General features: G+C 35.7%; 2 protein-coding genes across 3 annotated transcripts in view; one reads left to right on the top strand and one right to left on the bottom strand.

Moving 5' to 3' along the window:
- Positions 1 to 14,173, bottom strand: part of sh3gl3a (SH3-domain GRB2-like 3a) — a 38,548-nt gene extending 24,375 nt beyond the window's left edge. The window contains exon 1 of one of the 2 annotated variants that reach the window (XM_039659930.2): positions 13,927 to 14,173. In XM_039659930.2, coding sequence (XP_039515864.2) covers positions 13,927 to 13,971 — 45 coding nt within the window. In that variant the 5' untranslated portion in view covers positions 13,972 to 14,173. The remainder of the gene's footprint in view (positions 1 to 13,926) is intronic. The other variant, XM_039659929.2, reaches the window with a different exon arrangement.
- Positions 14,174 to 18,736: 4,563 nt separating this feature from the next.
- fth1a (ferritin heavy chain 1a) lies at positions 18,737 to 22,889 on the top strand. Its single transcript, XM_039659006.2, has 5 exons — positions 18,737 to 19,071; positions 20,386 to 20,491; positions 20,637 to 20,783; positions 22,247 to 22,372; positions 22,456 to 22,889. The coding sequence occupies exons 2-5, from the start codon at positions 20,390 to 20,392 to the stop codon at positions 22,612 to 22,614; spliced, it is 534 nt and encodes a 177-aa protein (XP_039514940.2). The 5' UTR covers positions 18,737 to 19,071; positions 20,386 to 20,389; the 3' UTR covers positions 22,615 to 22,889.

The following is a 22,889-nucleotide window of genomic DNA, read 5'->3' on the forward strand; positions in this document are numbered from 1 at the left end:
TATTTGTTCATCCTTCAAAGATGACCCCCCATTTATAAACCTGAAATTTCAAGATCTAGGAAAACTCACACTTATTTAAAAATATATTTTTTCTTTAAACAAATAGGAAATTTCTCTGGCATTTCTTTCTTTTTGCTGTATCGAAAACGTACCGAACCGTGACTTTAAAACCGAGGTACGTACCGAACCGTGATTTTTGTGTACCGTTACACCCCTAATACATATAATATACATGTGTCTAATTTCAATGCTTTGGCTTGTGTGTATTTATTTAAAGATGGACATCTTTAAGCATGACTTTTTGTATTTATATGAAATCAGAAAACTTTACAATTTGTAACATTATAGTTATCGTCATTAAACAGGGTTTTTCTCAGAGGTGCTCAAATTATAATTTAAAACAAACACACCCAACATGTTTCCCATTACCCATTATTTAAATACAGCTAACAACTGCATTATGCAGACATTTCTCTAAGTTATAGACAGATAATGTGAAATGCTGCTGATATTTGATTAACAACAAAGATTTATTTCTAATTCTTTATGACTCTCTGGTCATGTAAAACCCACAGAACTGTAATTTTTAGCTGACTATGATGCAAAAGGGTTACTTTCAACTTAATGTCTATTTACTGCATCTGTAGTATAATTAGTATAATTTTGAGTTGTTCATCAAACAAAAGACATGTGGGTTTGCAGTAGCGCATTAATAATCTGTACTAAGGTACTAAGCATGCCACAGATGCAATCCGTAGACCTAAAACAGAAAATAACCAGCAATATACCTTTAATTCCTTGTTGACGTTTGCCAGTGAAAGAAAGAATTGAACTTTGAACTTTTCACTACAAACCATTATATACAATAGAAACAACAGGCTTCTGGAAGTCTACTGGTGGTGATGATGATCACTGAACACAGCTGTGCCTGTGATAATAACAGTCACTAAAGACAGCAGGAAACCGTGACTCCATTACAGATCCAGTAGTGTTTTATTATCACTGCGCATGATGAGAAATAATCAGCAAGTGTGAAATCAACTTGACGTCGGTGTGGTGTGACTCTCATCTAGAGGAGAATGTCATCCTGACTCACTGCCACACGTAATCCATTATACGTTCATAATGTAACAACAAGATATTCAATTAAAAAAAACATTAGGATAAGGTTGCTACATTTTGATGGAAGACAGATATTTTCCTTTAGATTTATGTGCACTGATGAATTGCTCACAGACTTACTGAATAATGAATACAAATTACAAACTGAACAATTCGTGTTAGATCTATAGAATTGAGGGTATGAATGTTGAGTGTATGAATGCAGTGATCTCGATTTCTGCACTTGACAAAGCTTTCCTCATAACTAACAGTGCAAACACGATGTATAGGCTAAATAAAAGATTAACTGTGCAGTGTGTAGACAGCGTCATTGATTATAAAGCCTTGTTCACACTACATGATTTTAAGACGTCGGGCTGAACTGTGCAGTTCACACTACATGACTTGCTCTCAGTGAAATCAGGTGTGTTCAAGTTGTTTAGCTGTTCACACCACACAACACAACATGATTGATCCACAACAGGAGGTAACTCACTACACGAGTTGACAACGCACTACATAGAGATACAACCACGATCGGATGATAGCTGTTTCATTACTGTACGGTCTAAATCCTGAAAATAATCAAATAAATAACGAGTTGACAACATCTCTGTCACCCAACGATTCTATCTTGTCTACAAACCACGTTTTGTCACGAAAAACCATGCAATAAAACGAACCAGAAATGACGCGAAACAGCATGTGCGCCAATACCCAGTGAAGAAGAGAACACAACGCGCGGCTATGGGCGTCAGACAGAAACTAGTACTGCACACTGTTTGTGCGACGCGTCTGCGAGCGTTTTCGCTGCGTTGTTGGCTCTTTCATACTAATAGATTGGCAAGCGTTCATCGTCCACACTAATCCCCCGCGATTTGCACGCGATAACACCCTGACCTGGCAGCGAGCTCAACGATTTGGAAATCGGGCATAAATCGGGCTTAAAATCCTGTAGTGTGAACTTGGCTTAAGGGAAATTTTGTCTAGAGTCACTGATACTTGCGCTGATTGAAAGCAATTATTGGGAAAATTATTTGACCGCTTCTATATATCATTTAATCACAATTAAATTAAAATACAATATTATTTTAATGCTACTAAATGCAGGGCCTAAAATCCATATCACGGTATTTTTCCGAAGTTAATGCGGTTTCGTGGCATATGACAGTAATTTTTTCCCCCAAGCATGACTGGGTTAACCACATTTTCTACTGATTGAGAGAGGAAATACTGCAGTAGATTGTCCTAGAACGCCCTAGTAACTGTCATGAGTGAATATTGTAGAAAAAAATCCACACCACAAGTTTGCAATGCTGTTTCCAAAGTGGTGCCAGTGGGAGATGCTTTAGCGGAAGAAATAAATTGCAGAAAAATTTCCCCGATAACGGCTGTACAACATTCCTAAAGACAGTACCCTTCAAAGATGCATTCATATAAAAACACCCACGCCACGTTTAACCTTTCCATATTCACCATCGGTATGAACCGGTATACCGCCCAGCACTACATGCTACTAAGAGAAACAATGTGAAGTTGATAGTCAGTGGCTTGATTTACTGACACATAAACAGAAATACATGAGACAAAGATACATGAACGAGGAATTTTGAGTTCTGAAACTTACAGAATGTGTTTATAAAACAATGACCTCTTGTCCTCTTCAAAGATCAATGAAATTTTGATTTCTCAATTCAAAACCCCACAGTGGTTCGAATCCACTGTGAGACACCAATGTGTCCCTGAGCAAGACACTTAAGCCCTAGTTGCTCTTGCGTGGGACCTCTGACATATATAGCAATTGTAAGTCTCTTACTCTCTTTGGATAAAAGCTTCAGCTAAATGAATAAATGTAAATGTACTTCAACGGACTCATAAAGCTCTGTATGTCAAACATTTGACAAAAGACAGTCAAAGACTCGATGTTCTCTCAGAAATGTAGTTTCCTGCAGGGTACTGGAGTAAAAAAAAATACAGTTGTTTGTGAAATAGTTTCCCAGCATGAGCGCTCTGACCTTTTCCTCCCCAGAGAATAAAGACAATACTGAGGCATGATCAATGGAGCAGCTTTAAGCGATGAGCTCCTTTCCTTTACGGGTAAAAACATAAAAGAAAATAATCAAATATATACAACAACTGTGTTTTCTGTTTGTTTGCATTTGATGGGTGGGAATGATTTCCTATTCTACCTTTTCAAGAACTGATTTCATTGCAGTTTCAATAAAAGGTCACAAAAACATGAACGCTCCACGCAGACTCCTAAATGCCATCTGTTCCAGAATAACATGACAACTAGCACTAACAGGAATGCCCACAACTACCCGAATACTCAGAACTGACAGTGATAACTGAATATAGAGATACACAATTCTGGAGAAACTGAGAATGACGGGGTATAATTGACAAATAAATGGGCTAAATATATAGACTTCATATATCCTGTGATGAAAAAGCTGAATTTAAATATCATTACTCCAGTCTTCAGTGTCATAAACATTCTAAAATATAATTATTCTAATATAATTCTTTGATTAATAGAAAGTTCAAAAGAAAATCATTCATTTTAAAACGAAATCCTTTATAACATCATTACTGTCTTTATTGTCACAAAAAAGTTTCACTGGATAACATTTTTAAGCCTTTTATTTTGTTACAACTGCAATTATTTACTCAAGAACAACATTTGCTGCAGGGTACTGGGAGACACCTGGGAATGAGTAACACACCACAAAGCAAAATACAGTATTTTAATCGCTCCAAAACACCTCACACATAAACCTGTGGATTCGGCATAATTACAGGAACACTGTAATAATGGTTTTGAACATAAGCAGTGTTTCAATGGCTGTGGTGATGGTGCTTTGGAGATAACTTCAGAGACAAAACTTCTCGGAGAGGGATTTGCAATCATGCTGTAAAATACAGCATGCTACGCTATCAGCACAATAAAATACTTTAAGATAAGCTGCATCTGTACATTTGAGAATTATGTCTCCCTTTAAATGCACCATTCAAAAAAATTAAACTCACAAGTAGAACAGCAAACATTTTTGTCCATCCTATGCACAAACATGCCAAAAAAAGCCTTGTTTTTAAGGTTTTGGATTGATTACATTACAGTATCATTTTATGTGGCAACTATACAGTATAGCGCTACAGGTAAATGCTGAAAAAACCATGATGCAAAAACCTTTGATGCCAAAGACCTCCGTCCATCTGAAATAAACTAACAATTACACGACTTGCCAGATGATTACTTGAGTTTTGATCGATCTGTTGAGTACTTGAGTAGATGAAATAAACCAATTGGCCATCCATAGGGGTGAGTGATATGACCAAAATCTTATTTCATGATATGAAAAAATTCATTTCACGATAACGATATAGGCCTACATCACAATATAGTTATTTATTTATTTATTTTTTCTTAAAAAATTGAACAAAAGCAAACTACAAACAAGAGAACAAATACAACAGAACAAAGATACAAATACAATTTTAAAAAGTTAGGGGTTTTTTTAGGTACAGAAAGATTATTTAACATATTTAAAAAAATACTAAAGAAATTGAATAATCAAATGTATTCTTTATATATGTATATAATAAATCTATGTATATAAAAAATGTATAAATCATTTTAAAGTGTCAATAACTTTAGGTAGTACAGTGCTGGATTGGATACATTTACATACCGCAATATAAATTATATTAGGGGTAAGAAACTTTTGGAATCTCACGATTGGAATAAAAATGAATTTTGATTTTAGATTTGATTCTACACTTGTTTTCGATTTTTATTCAATGTATTGTCCTTGCATAAGAAAACCTCTGTCCCAATTGCTTGATTTTAAATGAAACTCATTTCAGTGTAATGGGCTATATGCACGCATAAGTTCCGCATTTGACGCATGGATGCTCGTCCATTTCCGGTTGTGGAGATTAAAGCGGAGGAAAACCGAGGAAAACGGGATTATGGCTTTAAAATTTACTGTCCTCCCGTCATTGAAACGAAACGTACATACGTTTAGATGTAATTTTATAGTTATGTTTATTTAATATAATTTTAAAAAGAAGCATAAACACAACGAGGGGTGTCTGTTTTATCTGTTTTTGTGACTTACGTTTCTTTATTATAACCATGGAGTATAAAATTCAATATAAATTCTCGGTATTGCATTGGACTCTACGATCGGCGGAAGTTATTGAGCATCCTTAATCCTTCACCGGAAATACCGCCGTGCATAGAGCCCATTATTATTTTTACATTATCCCATGTTTATTGTTTTCCTTCATCAATCAATTAATTTATATTGAACTATTTCATTTATAACAAATTACATTTCCTGACTTTTTTTAGGATATTGATAATGGTATATTGTTTATATTTGTTCCATTGGTACAGTTTTACCATGTCTGTTTATGATGTTGCACTTTTAAGGAGCTGTTTACATATATCTGGCAAACCTTCACCAGGAGATTTAATGAAGACAGGGAAGAGTTCAGAAGAGAGTAAAGCAGCAGTACAGCAAACTGAACAGTTAGTGGAGTTATTTAATAAGGTAGTTTAAATTGTACTACACCTGTTTGTAAAAGCATTATTATTTCATATTATTATCTGAAATACTGCAGAGCAGACTTTCAGAGAAAGGGAAGTAACTTCGGTTACAGCACCCTGCTTGATGAGAAACACTTTTTTTTCTACATGTTCAGGATGGAGACAACAAAATCTTAATTTGTATGTTTATCAAATGCTTTACTGCAATATGTACAGTGGTGGCCAAAATGATTAGAACAGTATTTTTTTTTTTAAAAATAAGTCTCTACTGCTCACCAAGGCTTCATTTATTTGATCCAAGAGATAAAACAGTACTATTGTGAAATATTTGTTCAATTTAAAATACCTGTTTTCTATTTGAATATATTTTAAAATGTAATTTATTCCTGTGATGTAAAGCTGGATTTTCAGCATCATTACTCCAGTCTTCAGTGTCACATGATCCTTCAGAAATCATTTTAATATGCTCACAGTAATCTAATGCTTAGAAAATCCATCAAACATTGTACACCATCCATGCAACTTTTAAAATACTACTACTACCAATTATGATTTAGAAGCACTAATCATAATATGCAAATTGCAATTCAGTTACAAAGTTTAAAGAGTTCTCAAACTGTCTTATGCTCATAGAGCAGAAAACTACTCTTCAGTCCAAAACAGAGTGTGGGCCATATAAGTGGTTTACATTCCATTCAAGAACTCTGGGTAACGTCTGCTCTCAACCATCTGTAAAACTATTACTCTGCCAACAGACTGTGGGAGCACTCGCTAATGTGAGTAATAAACATAGATCAGCCTCGTAACAATGATGTTCCTCTACAGGAGTGGGTGCCCAGATCGATAGGACATAATCAATAATGAATGTGGCAGTAACTGAGCTGAAGACTTGTGTACTTCTGCCAGTTGGTCTCATTTCTGCTGTTTTCACATAAATTACAGATTCTCTGCCAGCCAGAGGACTGTGTGTTCGCTGCATAGCGTGCGTCCTGGATTTCACAGTTGGTTTATGATACTAATTTGTGCTGGAGAAAACGAATGATTTAACACTATGTTCAGTAATTTGCAGTTTAGTTTTCTGCTGCCACACACACACACACACACACAAAAGACACCCATCAAATTTGAGGATCTGTAATAAACGGCAAAGGACATCTTGGCTGATAATTGAAATATTGTATTCGCGTCTTTCTATGCATTTATACTTTTGGTATGGAGAAAAAAATAACTGCTGTGTGACCTCCAGAAATTTTACATGAGGTTGCAATCAAAAATGAAACAAAATTATTTGATAAAAGCTCTGGATAAAAGCATCTGCTAAATGCATGTAAAAGCATAAATAGGCAGCCATTCGATTTCCATTTCCATTCATGCGTGAGAAGAATATTAAACCAACTACTCAGTGAGTTGCAAGAATGACGAGAATGTCAGGAAGGTCAGTATAGTCGTCTAGTTTCAGGTTCCCGTGACCCTGAAATTGGTATTTAAAATTGTAAAATGAACCTTGAACAACAGTGGGATGAACTGTTTTCATAAAATTATTCAGAAAGTATCATGGAGCCAACCAAGAAATATAGAAGCAAAATATGGTTCTCTGAGTAAATGTAAGAGTGGTTAAAATTGAGGTTTCAAGCTTTTTTATCCAACCCAGAAAGATGATTTTCAATTATGTTATGAAAGATATATGGAAGGATTTAACTTTATGCAAAATGCCTGTAAACTTAAACATGGCCATGAATGCCATTCCCTTTGCTATGCAATGCATCTCAGTGTTTCCCCTAGAAATTTTTTCAGCAGCGGTGCTGTTAGGTGCCGGAGGTTGTTATCAAGCCGCGATGGGCGGGGCGGGGTGGGGCTGTGGGCGGGGCGGTGTGCGGTTTGGGGAATTGCACCTCCGGGAGAATTTTTTTTTAAATAACCCCTTCAACCTGAGTTTGAAAAATGTAAATACATTTTCCATACACATTAGATCCATCTGCATGACAAGTTCAATCATTACGCTTATTCACTGCGTCCTAAACCTACGCCTTTGTTATTGTAAGAGGTTAGCGACCCCTAGCGGCGGAGAAAAATGCATAATGTAGCTTTAATGATATTTTGACAGTTAAGAGGTCGTTATACTATAAAAAATAACCTGTAAGTTTTAAAACTCAAACTAAAATGTAGAAATTGATAGGGGAAAAATGAAACGTCACAACCCAGAAAAAGATTATTTACAATTTATTGAACATTTTTTCTTAATGGCAAAGGCCACACCCAATCTGTGAGCACTTAATTTTTCTGGGTTTTTCAGATGTGTGTGAGTGACAGTGATACTATTTTATGTTTTTGCAAGAAGCCTTATGCTCATCTAGCCTGCATTTATTTAATCAAAAATACAGAAAAAACAGTAGCCTAATATTGTGAAATACTATTACATGATGTTATTTTTTAATAATAAAAGAAACTTTAAAAAAAGAGCAGATATCATCATATTAGAATGTAGGGCTGGGTATTGACACAAATTTCACAATTCGATTCGATTTCGATTCATAAGCTTGCAATTCGATTCGATTTCGATTCCGTTTCGATTCAATATTAATTATTTTGGATATCAGACAGTTACAATAAATGGCTAATTTTCTCAAGGAAATCAAATCTCTTAACTAATGCTGTAAACTATGGGAGTCTAGTTGTAGTAGCCTGCTAGGCTTCATTAGCCTAATATGAAGGTAATAATGAACTGTTTTGTAGCTATACAAACACTTAAATTACACTTTTATTTATTTTTATAATAAGAAGATTATATAAACATTTAAATGGTGACCGTCATAAAAACTTGCCAGATTTATTCAAATATGCATTAAATATTGAAGAACATTAAGATTATAATGCATATGTAATATGGTCTATATTTTTAGCAAAATACTCCTCTCTAGAGTTATTTTTCTAGCTGACTAACGAGTTGATGTGGGTTTTCTGAGGTAAATATGACGATACATGACATTGATTACAAGCTGTTTAACTGACGTCTTTCCACGGTTGAAACGCTGATTGAGCGAATCAATGTGACATGATACGGATTTGGATAAGTTGTACTCTATCTTTAACACACTTTCAGATGCTCATTCATGTTTATTTCGCGCTGTGACTGGTATTATTAAGCCGGAAGAGAGATCAGGACTATGAGCAGTAGGTGATACTTCCTCGTCCGGCTCATGGAAACAGTTCGTACCGCTTTCTCCTTTCCAGAAGTGCTCGCTGTCCCGTGGAGTCTCTCGTTGCTATGCAACCTTGAACAGAGGCGCGATTGGATAAACGAGCGCGCCGCCACCGCGTCACTTCTATTCTCAGTGGAGCGCGTATGGCTTATTTAAATTAACGAACGGCCCCTTATGGCAACGTGACATTAGCCTAATCGAAAATATTTCCATATATGGCTCTTTCCTCCGTTCTTGTCAACAAGTGGATTCAGAGCCACATTAGCAGCGCTGCCGGTCGCCATGTCTGTGTTTTTAGGTGTATAAGTGAATGAAGTGAATGTCATGATATTGCTGATCATGAAAAGATTTTGCGGCGGCGCTGAAAATCCAGCGGCGGCGCTGCGCCGCTGCTGAATACATTGTAGGGGAAACACTGCATCTGTATGTCATTTGCATATTAATGTGTTTTTGATTCAGATCTATATTGATGTAGAACTTCTTTCCCCATTCACTTGTTGTGTTTCCAAAATGCCTGATATGCCATGATGTAAGTCCTGGTGTCCTCTACAGAGGTCATGTATGAAATCGATGCCCTGTTTCATAACAGAAAGTCATATTCTGATTTGAAAGCCCATAACATTTCCCTGAAATCATGATTTCTGACAAAAAAAATTGAAAATTAGTCAGATTTCTGTACATGGGGTCATTCAGTCATTTTTAAAGACCTCCAAACATTTGGTATCTTTGCAAAGCCCTGAATGTGCTCTTTACAGGACACACAGACTTAAAAACTGGCATGTAGGCTATGTTGCCAGAGAAATTCGCTAAAATAAAATGTCCTCTACAGAGGCCAGACGTCTCGTAGGGATATGGGAACAATTTAAACTTTGATTCTTTGTGATCTTTCCTTCTTTTATCCATCTCATCTAATATCTGCATGTGTAAATGTGAAGGATTTCCTGAATAAATACATTTTAAATAAAACCAATTTAGTAAAACCTTTGCACCTAACGTATGCGTTCAACAGCAGTGAGCCTTTTCGGTTTACATAAAGCTCATGAAATCACACATGCCTATCCCTGATTCATGTTGACAACTGGTTACTAAGTTACTCTGATCCTGGTGTATTGCTTAACTGGGAAAATTCCTCCTAAAACTCATTCACTCTTCAAGGTTGAGTTCAGCTTTCCTGTGAAACAATCAATCTCTTGAAAAGAGCCATAGACAAAATATGCATTTAATTCATTCAGTGATATGATGAATATGGAGAGGATAGAGCCAAAATAAAACAAAATGACAAGCTCTTGCCTACCCTGTTCTTATCAGCTATACATACGTTTAAACAATCTCAACGTATGACAGTGGACTTTGTATTAAAATATAGACTGAAGTGCCAACCAAGGCCGTTTGCATGCTGTCTATCAGCATGCAGGGAGCAGAACTTGGATAACCAAAAGAAAATATTATTAAAATATGATTTTCTTCAACACCACTTATAATTAAAGTGCATAATTAAAGTGCTGAAGTGGTTCTGAGCAACATCTCAGCTGAATATCTCAATTTCCCTTCATGCGTTTGGATTCTCTTGCATTTCCACCATCACAAAACCTATAGGTGGTTAAAATGTGCTGCTTTCATATTCATAGATCTTTTGTTATAGTGCGCTGGTGGTCATTAAAGACCGAAACACAGGGCTTCATTACAATGGCCTTGTACACAAGCAGCAATCATCCCATCAAAATGACATTAAAAACTGAGCTACACTCTATACAAACAGCTTTCTACAGCACACAATGGAAAATATCCATTTAAAAATGCCAAAAGACAAGTGTCATAATATTTTTTAAAAACTACTGCAAACCTGCTGGTGGGCACAGCGTGGGGTTCCAAAACAATACAATGAGAAACAACAGCCACATTTGGAGATTAGCGTTGGTGAACCGATGCATGTCACAAAAAAAAAATATGTTTTGTTAAGTTTATGACTGGAATGATTATTATCTAGCTTGTGCGATAATGTGGCTTATCATAACAAAGCACAACGGCCAACAAGGAGCATCATAATATCAACATTGACTAGACAGCTCAAAAAGATTAAACAATATCCTGATATAAAATATAGGCTACTGGGATGGGAATATGAAAACGTATCTCTGATTAAGTTGCACAAAAACTACTACTATGAAGTAGTTTCCCACTGTCATATTCATGTCATTTTCACGTTGCTGTAAGCCAATGTATTTAGAGTTACCTTGTCTTTATTTGAAACAAATATGACTCCCAGTGGGCACAAACTTGCCAGATTACAGAGTGCCCAGTTGGTTACAGCCTTTACTTCCCTTTTTATTCATTATTTTTTGTAACAATTTATATATTAATGCATGTATTACTTTAAAAAAAAAACTTTTGCTGATAATTTACTCACCCCCATGTCATCCAAGATGTCCACGTCTTTCTTTCTTCAGTTGAAAAGAAATTAAGGTTTTTAATGAAAACTTTCCAGGATTTTTCTCCATATAATGCACTTCATTGGGAACCAAATGGTTCAAGGTCCAAATGAGAGTTTCAGTGCAGCTTCAAAGGGCTTTAAACAACACCAGACGATGAATAAGAGTCTTATCTAGGACCCTTTGAGTCATGACTCGAAAAAAGATTTGTTCATTTTGATAAACGAGTTTGAATAGGAGAGTCACGAACGCTCATCACAGAACAGAGCAAGGCGAGCATTTGTGCTTATAAAACTTAAACTTTTTTATTTATTTTTGGAATGAGCGATCGTTTCGCTTGATAAGACCCTTATTCATCGTCTGGAGTCGTTTAAAGCCCTTTGAAGCTGCACTAAAACTCTCATTTGGACCTTGAACCATTTGGTTCCCAATGAAGTTCATTATATGAAGAAAATCCTGGAATGTTTCATCAAAAACCATAATTTCTTTTCGACTGAAGAAAGAAAGACATGGACATCTTGGATGACATCGGGGTGAGTAAATTATCAGCAAAAGTTTTTTTTTAAAAGTGAACTACTCCTTTAAGTTTTCAGGCTGACAAAGCACATTAGAAACTGCATGGCAAAACACCCTGGCATCATGGCAATGAGTTTGTGACCGACAAGAATTCTTCCAAACATGCAAAAGCAAAAAAACATTGTAATGTAAGATAAACTGACTCCCTGATCTCAATGGTCATTGGATGATCTTTTGGATGACACACTACAGATTTTAGAACAAGTCGGGCTATATATCCATGCAATGTAAACTGATTGCAGATTGTGAAGTGTTATGCATTAAAGCTTAGGTTATGGTTTCAGAATGATGACTGCAGTTGTAAATTACAGGAATTACAGTAAAGTATCAAACCACTAATTTGAGAGGTACAGTTGAAGTAACATTGAAGCCTAATGATGCAGAACCACCTACGTCCTGAGTTATTATGGCAAAACATTAACCAAGTTAAGAGGGATTTGACAGCTCTCCCAAACAAACACATCCTCCACTGAATGTCTTTATATAAAAAAGAGGATACTAAACTCAGAATGGCTAAACAAAGGTTACTCGCAGTCTCACACAGAAGTGAAAGTGTAAAACAATTAGCTTACAGTCTGAATGTGCCTGCTGATGGGGGTTTATCCAGCTGTTAAAATGGGATGTCTTTTTGAGAGGCAAAACAGCCAGGCTTTATCTATAACATTAAGTGATGATGACAAATTGTGTGTTTGTTTCTCCTTTGTTATGTCATAAAAAACACTTACAGAGTAAACAGCATTGGCGTAATGTAATTATTAAGAGATTGCAATGATACAGAAGTAGTTACAGATCTTTTCCACCATATCAGCCTGAAAGTAGCGGATTATCGAAAAAGAGAAATTGTAGGGGGCTATTAATTTATTAAATTGTTTAATTTCAAGCCAACTTTATATTGTTTCTAATAAAACTGATTAATCAATATATGTACTATTGGCATCCGTCTAAACTTTGGGACACAATTTTCAAGCACAATAAACGTGAACTCAATAAGTGTTTTGTGTACACAGCTGGTTCTTATTCATCTCATTCTAACTCTTTTTAGAAATATGAAGTTTGTGTAATGGCATTTCACCAAATCTGTTTGTTTATCTAATGTTTTGTTCATTTTCATCTGTATTTTTTACAGCGTGTTGATCCAACTGTGACTAGTGACAACTAAAACTATTAGGCCTACTAGTAGTTAAACTAGTAACATTCAAAAACTTGCAATATAAATCACAATAAAAATGTAGTAATAACAACTGGAACATACTCGTGACAAGTCCACAAGTATTAATGGAACTGATACTGATAAGTAAGTGGTATTACTGGAAAAGGTAACAATAACAACAACTGGAATACATCTCACCACAGAATGGAACAGGTGATATCAAACACTACATCATTTTTTTTTTTTTCACAGTAACAATAGCTAGGTAGGTATTAACAATAAGATAGTAGCTTGTAGGACATAATTAGAACAAGTACTGAATAAGTCCTAGTGACTATTAAATAGATAGGCTACTAATAAATATTGGAATAAGTAGGCTAATCGTATCTAAAATAAAATAAACACTAGCCAGTTTTAAGGCATAAATGTTCAAACAGTTTGCTATTGACCCCCTGGTTACATGTGACATCACAACAATACCACTCAAAATGACATCATCATCATCACTCGTGATAACATCTCCACACCAGTTCCTGGACATCCCCTATAGATAATGATGATGATTATGATAATCATAACAATACATTCAACACGAATTAATGAACACAACTACCATTTTTAAACAGCCCTCACTGCGAGAGAATTATGCACAAAAAAAACGTATAGTTACACCAACAATGAGCGAAGATATCAATAAAAGCGTTGATAGAAATGTGACAAAGTTGACAGAAATATTAAGATATGAAGTAAGCGACATTTCTGCCGTTCTGGTGGGCCTCTTAAAGCACACAAACCAACCAGACCACTTCAGATAACAATACACGAGTGCTTTCTCCGCGGTCATCAGTCAAAACCCTCATAACTTGGGTATTAGACTATAACATATACAGTGTAATAACTCGGGCGTCTCCTTACCTGACTCGCTTTGTGCAGCTGCTTCTTAAACCCCGCCACCGACATCCTTAAATAAAATGAAACACGAAGAGAGATGGCAAGAAAATCTTCAGGGGGGGGGGGGAAGATGGTGAACCAATCCTCCAAAAAATCACAAAAAGGAATATATTTTGAACGCTTTCGGTTTATTTCACCGCCGCTGGAAGATGGACCTGCATTTCGCGGTGGATTTTCTTTCCTCACTAACAAGTGCTGGTCGGTTATGTTTGTTTCGAGGATTGTGATTGGCGGAGAGGTGTATACGTCACGGCAGCATCTCGGAGAACCCCTTTACTAACAAAAAACACTATATCAGGGTTTGACAGAAATAGGAGGAACCTTCAGCCACTCGAAAATCCGTCCAGGAAATATGCGGCGACTCTACAAACCATTCTTTGTAGGCACTGATACAGAATCTAGACTATTATGTAAATATCAGCAATTGTGTAAGGAGCACAGAGAGTGTGTGTGGGAAACTGAGTAGTGACTCCCAGTCCCAACGCTGGTCTTTGAATACCAGCACTGCACATTTTAGATGTCTCTCACCCCAATCAAACACATCATAACCTCAACTCATCAGCCTAAGATAAGAGAGCTATAAAAAACTGCAGTGGGGTTACTCCAGGACCACAGCGGGAGCCACTGATAGAGTACCGGTACCCGCAGAGCATTAACAGCAATCCGCTGCCCTCTGGTGGCACTTCATGAACCCTTCCGAGAGAACACTTTTTTTTATTATTGCTTAAACAAAACAATACAAGATAACGTTACACTTTAGAGCCATGGGAGCATTTATCACGCATTTACATAATATATATTATGTATATACCTACTTTACATTGGCCACTGGTTTCCCATGCTCTTCAGATATCGGTATTGGTATATAGAGCATTGAAAAACATATTAGTCAGTCATTAAAAAGAATCCACTTTATTGGTTGAAAATGATCTGCATTGTGAAAAGACCCATAAATTTATGTTGTTGTTTTTTGTTTGTTTGTTTGTTTGTTTGTTTGTTTGTTTTGAAGAAAGTATATCCATTTAAGGGGCATTTAAATGCCACTTAAATGGATATACTTTCTTCAACAAAAAAAACCAAAACATAAATTCATGGGTCTTTTCACAATGCAGATCATTTTCAACCAACAAAGTGGATTCTTTTTAATGACTGACTAATATGTTTTTCAATGCCCTATATACCAATACTGATATCTGAAGAGCATGGGAAACCTGGCCAATGTAAAGTAGATTATATATATATATATATATATATATATATATATATATATATATATATATATATATATATATATATAATGTAAATGCGTGATAATTGCTACCATGGGCCATGGCTCTAAGTGTATCTTGTATTGTTTTGTTTAAGCAATAATAAAAAAGTGTTCTCTCGGAAGGGTTCATGAAGTGCCACCAGAGGGCAGCGGATTGCTGTTAATGCTTTGCGGGTACCGGTACTCTATAAATCAGTGGCTCCCGCTGTGGTCCTGGAGTAACCCCACTGCACTTTTTTTATAGCTCTCATATCTTAGGCTGATGAGTTGAGGTTATGATGTGTTTGATTGGGGTGAGAGACATCTAAAATGTGCAGTGCTGGTATTCAAAGACCAGCGTTGGGGCTGGGAGTCACTACTCATTTTCACACACACTCTCTCTCAGTGAGTGAAACTATGTGTAATTAGACCAAAGGTTCATTTTGCGCCGGAGTTGTCCTTTAAATGGCAAAAACTAAAAAGTAGGTCGCTTTTGCCATGCAATTATAAAACCTGGATGAGGATTTTAGCATGGGATTTTAGGCACCAAAAGGGTTACATGTTCAGGAGTAGCCTGACTACGTCAGACTTCCTACTTCCGCTAATCTACGAAGCAAAGTGAAGTAGCAGAGTCTGGTCACTAAACCTAATAGGAGCATTGCTGTTTTCACCAAAATCCACTGAAAATGAAGAAACTTTTTTAAAATAACTGTGAATTTCTTGATTGAGTTTATCTACACTACTACTTGTAATTATTTTGAAATAAACATAGGCCCTAATTAAATATTTGTAATCAATGACTTAGGCCTAATAGTTTTGCTATGCTTGTCGGTTAGACAACAACTCCGTTGATTCCATAACATGATGTGTTAGTCGCACGATAACACAAATCAAAAATGAATCGTGTTTTATTAACAAATTAAAATAAGCATGCAGGAGAGATCATGAGCAAAAAACTATCAAACACAAACCACATTATTAGCATAAAGGATAACTGATCACGAGCAACAGAACCACAGGGATAATACAGGGATTGAACAAAGGAAACCAAACTAGACACTAATGGGGAACAAACAAGGACATGGAAAACAGGAACAGAACAAAACCAAATTACAGTCTTGACAGTATTGTCTTATATCTTTGTATTTCCCAGAACATGTTTAGCCCTATGAGATTTTTTACAAGAATGCGTGTGGAGAAAATACTAAACCCATTTACAAAAAACAAGAGTATAATGACTCTCTATTTGCTCTGCTTATTTCTAAATCTTTACAAAAAATGTGTGTTGCTCTGTGTATTTATTTATTAATTAAGTATAGCTTTAAGGATTCATTACTTAAACCATTGTCACACAAAGTGGTTTCATTAAATGTAATTCCTTTGGTAAATACTTCTAATTTCCTAGTCCTTTATGGAAGGTGGTGCCATGAATAGTGAGAACAAAATCATATTATTTCAAATATATATGTTATGTTTGTTTAGCGATCACACCTTAAAATGATCCACTTTTATACAGTCCAAACAAACAATTTAATGTGAATTAGAAAACCTGTCCTGTTATGTTTTATTATGACCAACCTAAAATGCTTTGTCAACTCTGTATCATTTTGTCCTTAACTAAGACAGTAAGATCTGTGACATCACTTCACACTCTGTTCTTTTTTCTTTTGTCATAGTGTAAAGCTTCCCAAACGATTGTGAAAGACTGGTAAAAGGAACTTTGCTCAAGACAATTTCATAACTACATTTTGGAATATATGATGCTACAAATGTATTTCTTTGATTTTTTTAAGTATTAATATTTTTTAAGTAATAATAAGTAATAATAATAATTTAGGCTAATTAACTGTAGAAAACACTGCCAATGGAGGCAAACCCGTTCAATTGCCTCTTGCATCTCTGACTCAGACACTTACTGTTACACAACAGAATGTTCCACAACATTAACAAGTTCTGGAAAATATTGGTCTCCACCATACGTCATATCCCACATGCTATTGACTGCGAAACTAGATTGACCAATGTATGGAATGAATAAGTGATAGTTTGGTAACTGTTTCAGCACTTTATAATCACCAGTGGCCATGCAGAGATCATGTGATATGCACATGATCCACTATGTTACCATCTTATAGCTTTGCTTTGGAACAATAAAAGTTATGGTGCATATAATGGCACATAAAAGTGCCAAAGTGCCAATAAAGACATTTATAAAGTCACAAAAGATTTCTCTTTAATAATAAATGCTCTTCTTCTGAACTTCTGAATGGTTTCAACACAAATATAAAGCAGCACAACTGTACTAATAATAAACATGGATGGATCTGAAGGATCGTGTGACAATGAAGACTGTAATGATGCTGAAATATATAAAATGTTCTTCACTTGAAAACAAAAATGTTGTTAAGAATTAATCACTTAAAGGTTCTTGTTCTTCATGACATCACTGGAAAAAACCTTTATTTCCAAGTATATTTTTCAAGCATTAAATCAGAGGGTTTTCTTTCTCTATTGCGCAAAAAAGCCCTATAATGAACATGACTGATGTTGAGTCAGCGAGATACTCAGATAGTCCTGACATCCTGTGTAGCATCAAGCTATTGAATTCAAACCTCTTATTATATACCACTAACACGTACAAGGACATACTGAAGTGTCTAGACATTGTTCCTTCCCCTGTATGTTTAAAAGGACTGCAATTTTGGGTCATTTTAATACCCAGCACTTTCAAAACATGTCATTAATGCTTCTCAAATATAGGCACTAGCGAAAAGGAAAACTCTAATTATTGTATAGAAACTGCTGAAGTCCCTTTTGGACACCTCTTGTTGCATGTTTATCATATGGGATATCAGTAAATAGGTTTTGATTTGAACTTAAAGTTGGGGGGCACGATAACTTTAAGTATTGTGAATAATTTTTTTACTGTTTTAATAAAATATATGAGGTTAAATAATATATATATATATATATATATATATGAAGAGTTCAGATGCAAAAGCCTCTAAGTGCCATTTTAAATTTTCTTCTAGAATGATCATTTTTATCAAGCTTGTATATTTAAGTTCAGTGATTTCACTTAAATTGCAATGATAGTTACCTATTAATTGTCATTTAAGTGAAATTACTGAACTTGAATATATAAGCTTGATAAAAATGATCATTTTAGAAGAAAATTTCAAATGGCATTTAGAGGCTTTTGCATCTGAACTCTTCATATATATATATATATATATATATATATATATATATATATACATATACATGTGAATTGTTTTTACTCTGTAAACCAGTTATAGGAAAAAATAATATCTTAAAAAGCAGAGTTTTTGAAAGTATAGATTATAATAATGTTGTAGATTATAGGCTATATATATATATATATATATATATATATATATATATATATATATATATATATATATATATATATATATATATATATATATATATATATATATATATATAATTGATTGTTATATAAGTATGTTTTTCACATTTGTCTTGCCTGGCTTTAGTTCGGGGTGGATCCTTTTAGACACGTACGTGTTGCGTCATGTAATGACTCTGCAGTACGTCTTACAAATACTCCTGCGCCACCGCACTCGGCTTCATAATCGTTTCAGCCAGCCACGAGGATAGACTGAAGGTTACCTGCTTCAACAGTGCTTGAACGGCAACCGAATTTCTATCTTTTCGTTTTTCCATCAACCAAATACTTTGATTCCAGTAATTTTGTTTTCGGTCAAAATAGAACATTTGTTTAAGACGCTTGCTTTAAAAAGGAAACCTACGCGAACCAGCGTCGTTGATCATCTTTACGTATAATACCATTTAAAAGCAGTACAAACTACTAAAAGGTAAGCCTTCCATCAGAATCAACACATTTATTCACATTATTAATTCTAATTGTTTATTTTTGTTTTGATACATGAATACCTCGCTTGCATGGAGATTGCTGCATCCATCACAAGCGAGCGTTATGCGAGGGCTCCATCTTTTGTTTTTTTGTTGTTGTTGTTTTTTTTTATTATTATTTGTTTAGTCATGCTTTGATAAAACAATTTAATCAAATAGAAACTGGATTGACTACAACGGCCTAATTGTCGTTCGTTTGAATGGATGTAACGTTTAGCTTATGTTTGTAGGCCACAGTCTTCTCAAATGGCCGCCCCGTGATTCCTAATGTATTTTTATCTAACGTTTAACGTTATCGTGCCGGTTTGCGTTTGTTGTCGTATGTGTAAAGATAGGATTTGGAGCATTTTGTTATATTCTCTGAAAATATATTCAATAACATCGAGCAATTTATTTGAAAAATCGTGACGCTACTTTCCCCATGAAAGTAGCAGTAACGTTAACGTTAGATGGGGACTGGAGCCGTCGAGCTGTGTGTGGAAATTATTTATGACGTTAATAATATATTACACGTCTTTTGACGTCCTTCAAAAGACTTGATTAAGGCTTTTCTAACGTTTGGCTTTTTTGTTGAAAAATAAAAGTTAACCTATAGTTTCACAGTCCGTTTTTGCATGCTTAACAGCTGTTTTCTATAACGTTAACGTTAGTTGCGTCACAAATTTTGTTTTCACGGCTAAATTTTAATTCTTGAGGAATTAGGCACTGCTCTTTTGATTCAATGAAAGTGGATGGGGTCTGGTGTTATCACCATCCAAATCGTTGCAAGCCGTTTCAACAGGTTTGGTTTAATGTTCCCAGGTCACAAAGGGTTTTTCCTAATCGTTTATTTAGTAAACAGACTTTGAGACCATCTAGTATTTTGTTGAATGTTGTATGAAGAGTTACCCTAGGTCAAATTTCAGATGTTTTTCAACGGTGTCATAATTATAGGTGAGTTAATTATAGATTAGACTATAGTTTGGCCAGATCTCTTGAGTTCTGTAGGTGAGACAACAGCCCAAACCTTGAGTAGAATAAGGCTATCAGTGCCATGCAGTCATGTGCTTTTCCTCGTAACAAATACATTAGAGGGCTGAAGATTAACGCCACCGTGTCTGGAACAGACAATAGATGCTTATTAGTGGGTTTGTGGTGAGCAGTGATGTGTGGTAATGCAGAAGTTGGAGTGATTATGATGTGTTCCTTAATAACAGGGATTTTTTATTTTTTTTTTAATGGAGGGGCTTTTTATCTTAAACTGTCCTCTCTTACAGAAACATGACCTCTCAGGTGCGACAGAACTTCGAGGAGGCCTGCGAGGCGGCAATCAACCGTCAGATCAACATGGAGCTGTATGCTTCCTACGTCTACCTTTCAATGGTGAGAGTCCAAAGCCATTACAAAGGGATGGTGGGAAGGAGCATTGAGTTCATTTTCTAAACGAACTTTGCTTGAATGTTTGGTCAATGATTTATTTCCTTTATTGATAATTGTCTGTTCTGATTATTTTATTCCTCTCATGCAGTCATACTACTTCGACCGAGATGATAAGGCTCTGGGCAACTTTGCAAAGTTTTTCCGCCATCAGTCCCAAGAAGAGCGTGAACATGCTGAGAAACTGATGAAGTTTCAGAACCAGAGGGGAGGGAGGATCTTTCTGCAGGACGTGAAGGTACGTCTGGGTTCACGTGATAGCATTACAGTTTGGCAGGACATGGAGATAGAGAGGGAGTGGTTTTTATCTTTAACTGACACTTGACTAAACTTCAACTGACAGTAGGCATGTTCATTAAGCTGCATTTTGCCTTCGTGAGAGATTTAAAAAGCATAGTGGGCAACCACAAATGCTCTTAGGACCAGGCGCTGTGATGTTATATCATGTGATCGGTACAGATTTTGCAATAGCACACTTAATTGAATGAGTTCCAAGAGGGCAGGGCTGATTTACCAGTTTCATTGGTAATGCAAAAACTGTTGGTTCACATGAAATGATTTTAGGAAGTTGACTTGGCATATGACTAGTTGCCATCACTTTGCCTATTTAATCTATATTTGTCGGGCTGCAACAAACAATTATTTTGATAATCTGTTAATTTGTTTCTTTGATTAGTCGGATGAAAAAAGCTTACTTAAATCATTTAGACCGTAATTAATAAAAAGACAATTTTTACATCCTGCCCAGTGTTTTCCTCCAAGCAATGTTCAATTTAAAGGTAGGGATGCACAGTATATTGGCCAACTTATCCACCGATATTTGTTAGTTTTAATATTATCATTATTGGGCCGTTAGGAAAACTTGGCCAATATATTAAAGCCGTTAAATAATGGCTTATATCCTTCAGCTGAGACATTTCGGATGCGCACTGTTCGCCATGATAGATTTGATTTGCTGTTTTAAATGATTTAAATCACTTCAAAAAGAAAAATGCAAGTGCGTGCCCTGCAAGCCTGTCATATAGGCTACATACAATTATGAGAACATTATAATTGTGTGCTTGAAACATTCCTTTTAATAGTTTTGTTTTTGTAATCAGACTCTCAAATTATATAATTTAATTTATCGGCTAATATATCAAGTTATTGGCTTTCATATCAGTGCATCCCTAATTTGAAGGCAATGAAAACAAAATATATGTAAAGTTCAATTAAACATTCTGTGAGCTTGCAGGCACGTTTTGTTTGTGACGTTTTGCATCGCTCGCTGACTTGTGAAATGAATTTACTCGTGACTTCCTAACGAGGATACAACTGTAAAACGTTTGGCATGCTAACTATGCTCTGAGACATGCATCTCAATGCATTCGTCAAAGAAACATTTTCTCAATTTGAAAGCGTCACGCAAGACTTGCAATGTAAACTTTCCCTCAAATTTGACCTAAACTTGTTAGATGCAAATATATAATGCCTAAAACATCCTTTAATACATTACAACAGGTTTGACTAAAAAAAATGAAACGAGACCATGTATTTCTCTGGGTTATTTAAAATATGCCTTGGTTTTTTTTTTAAATGCATGAATTAACATGAAAAAATATTTTGTATTGTGATGCTATTGCTGACTTGCTACATTTATATGTACTGTAATATAAGATTTTTGCTCATGCCACTTTTAATCTTTGTGTTTATGTATGACAGAAACCGGAAAAAGATGAGTGGGGAAGTGGCGTTGAAGCCCTGGAATGTGCCCTGCAGCTGGAGAAGAGTGTCAATCACTCCCTCCTGGAGCTGCATAAACTGTCCTCCCAGCACAACGACCCACACGTGAGTGACACCTCAGAAACCAATGCATTGACTATTTCAATCAACTAAACTTGATCCAAACACACTCTTTTTGTTTCTTGCAGATGTGCGATTTCATTGAGACACACTACTTGGACGAGCAGGTGAAGTCCATCAAAGAACTGGGCGACTGGGTGACCAACCTGCGCCGCATGGGCGCCCCCCAAAACGGCATGGCAGAGTACATGTTCGACAAGCTCACCCTTGGCAAGGAGAGCAGCTAAACGCTCTGTCCAATTCCTTTGCTGATGAGTTTTGCTCTATGCCCTACATGCCATCAAATTTTATTTTGTTGTTTGACTGACTGGTCAACTTGTGTGTCCAGTTATTTAAGCAGAAAAACCTAAGCTTTTTTTGCCCCATAATGCTTTGCTGTTAAAAGTTGCACATCTCATAAGCCATTGTGTTCTATCTGTCTCCTACCTGCATGTGCTGTGTGATTTGTCAATGAAATTATGCTCCGTCCATATCAATAAAAAAGAAACCTCTGGGATCTCAA

Source organism: Pimephales promelas, chromosome 1 (genome assembly GCF_988280905.1).
Source record: "Pimephales promelas chromosome 1, fPimPro1.hap1.1, whole genome shotgun sequence".
In the NCBI taxonomy this organism is placed as follows: domain Eukaryota; kingdom Metazoa; phylum Chordata; class Actinopteri; order Cypriniformes; family Leuciscidae; genus Pimephales; species Pimephales promelas.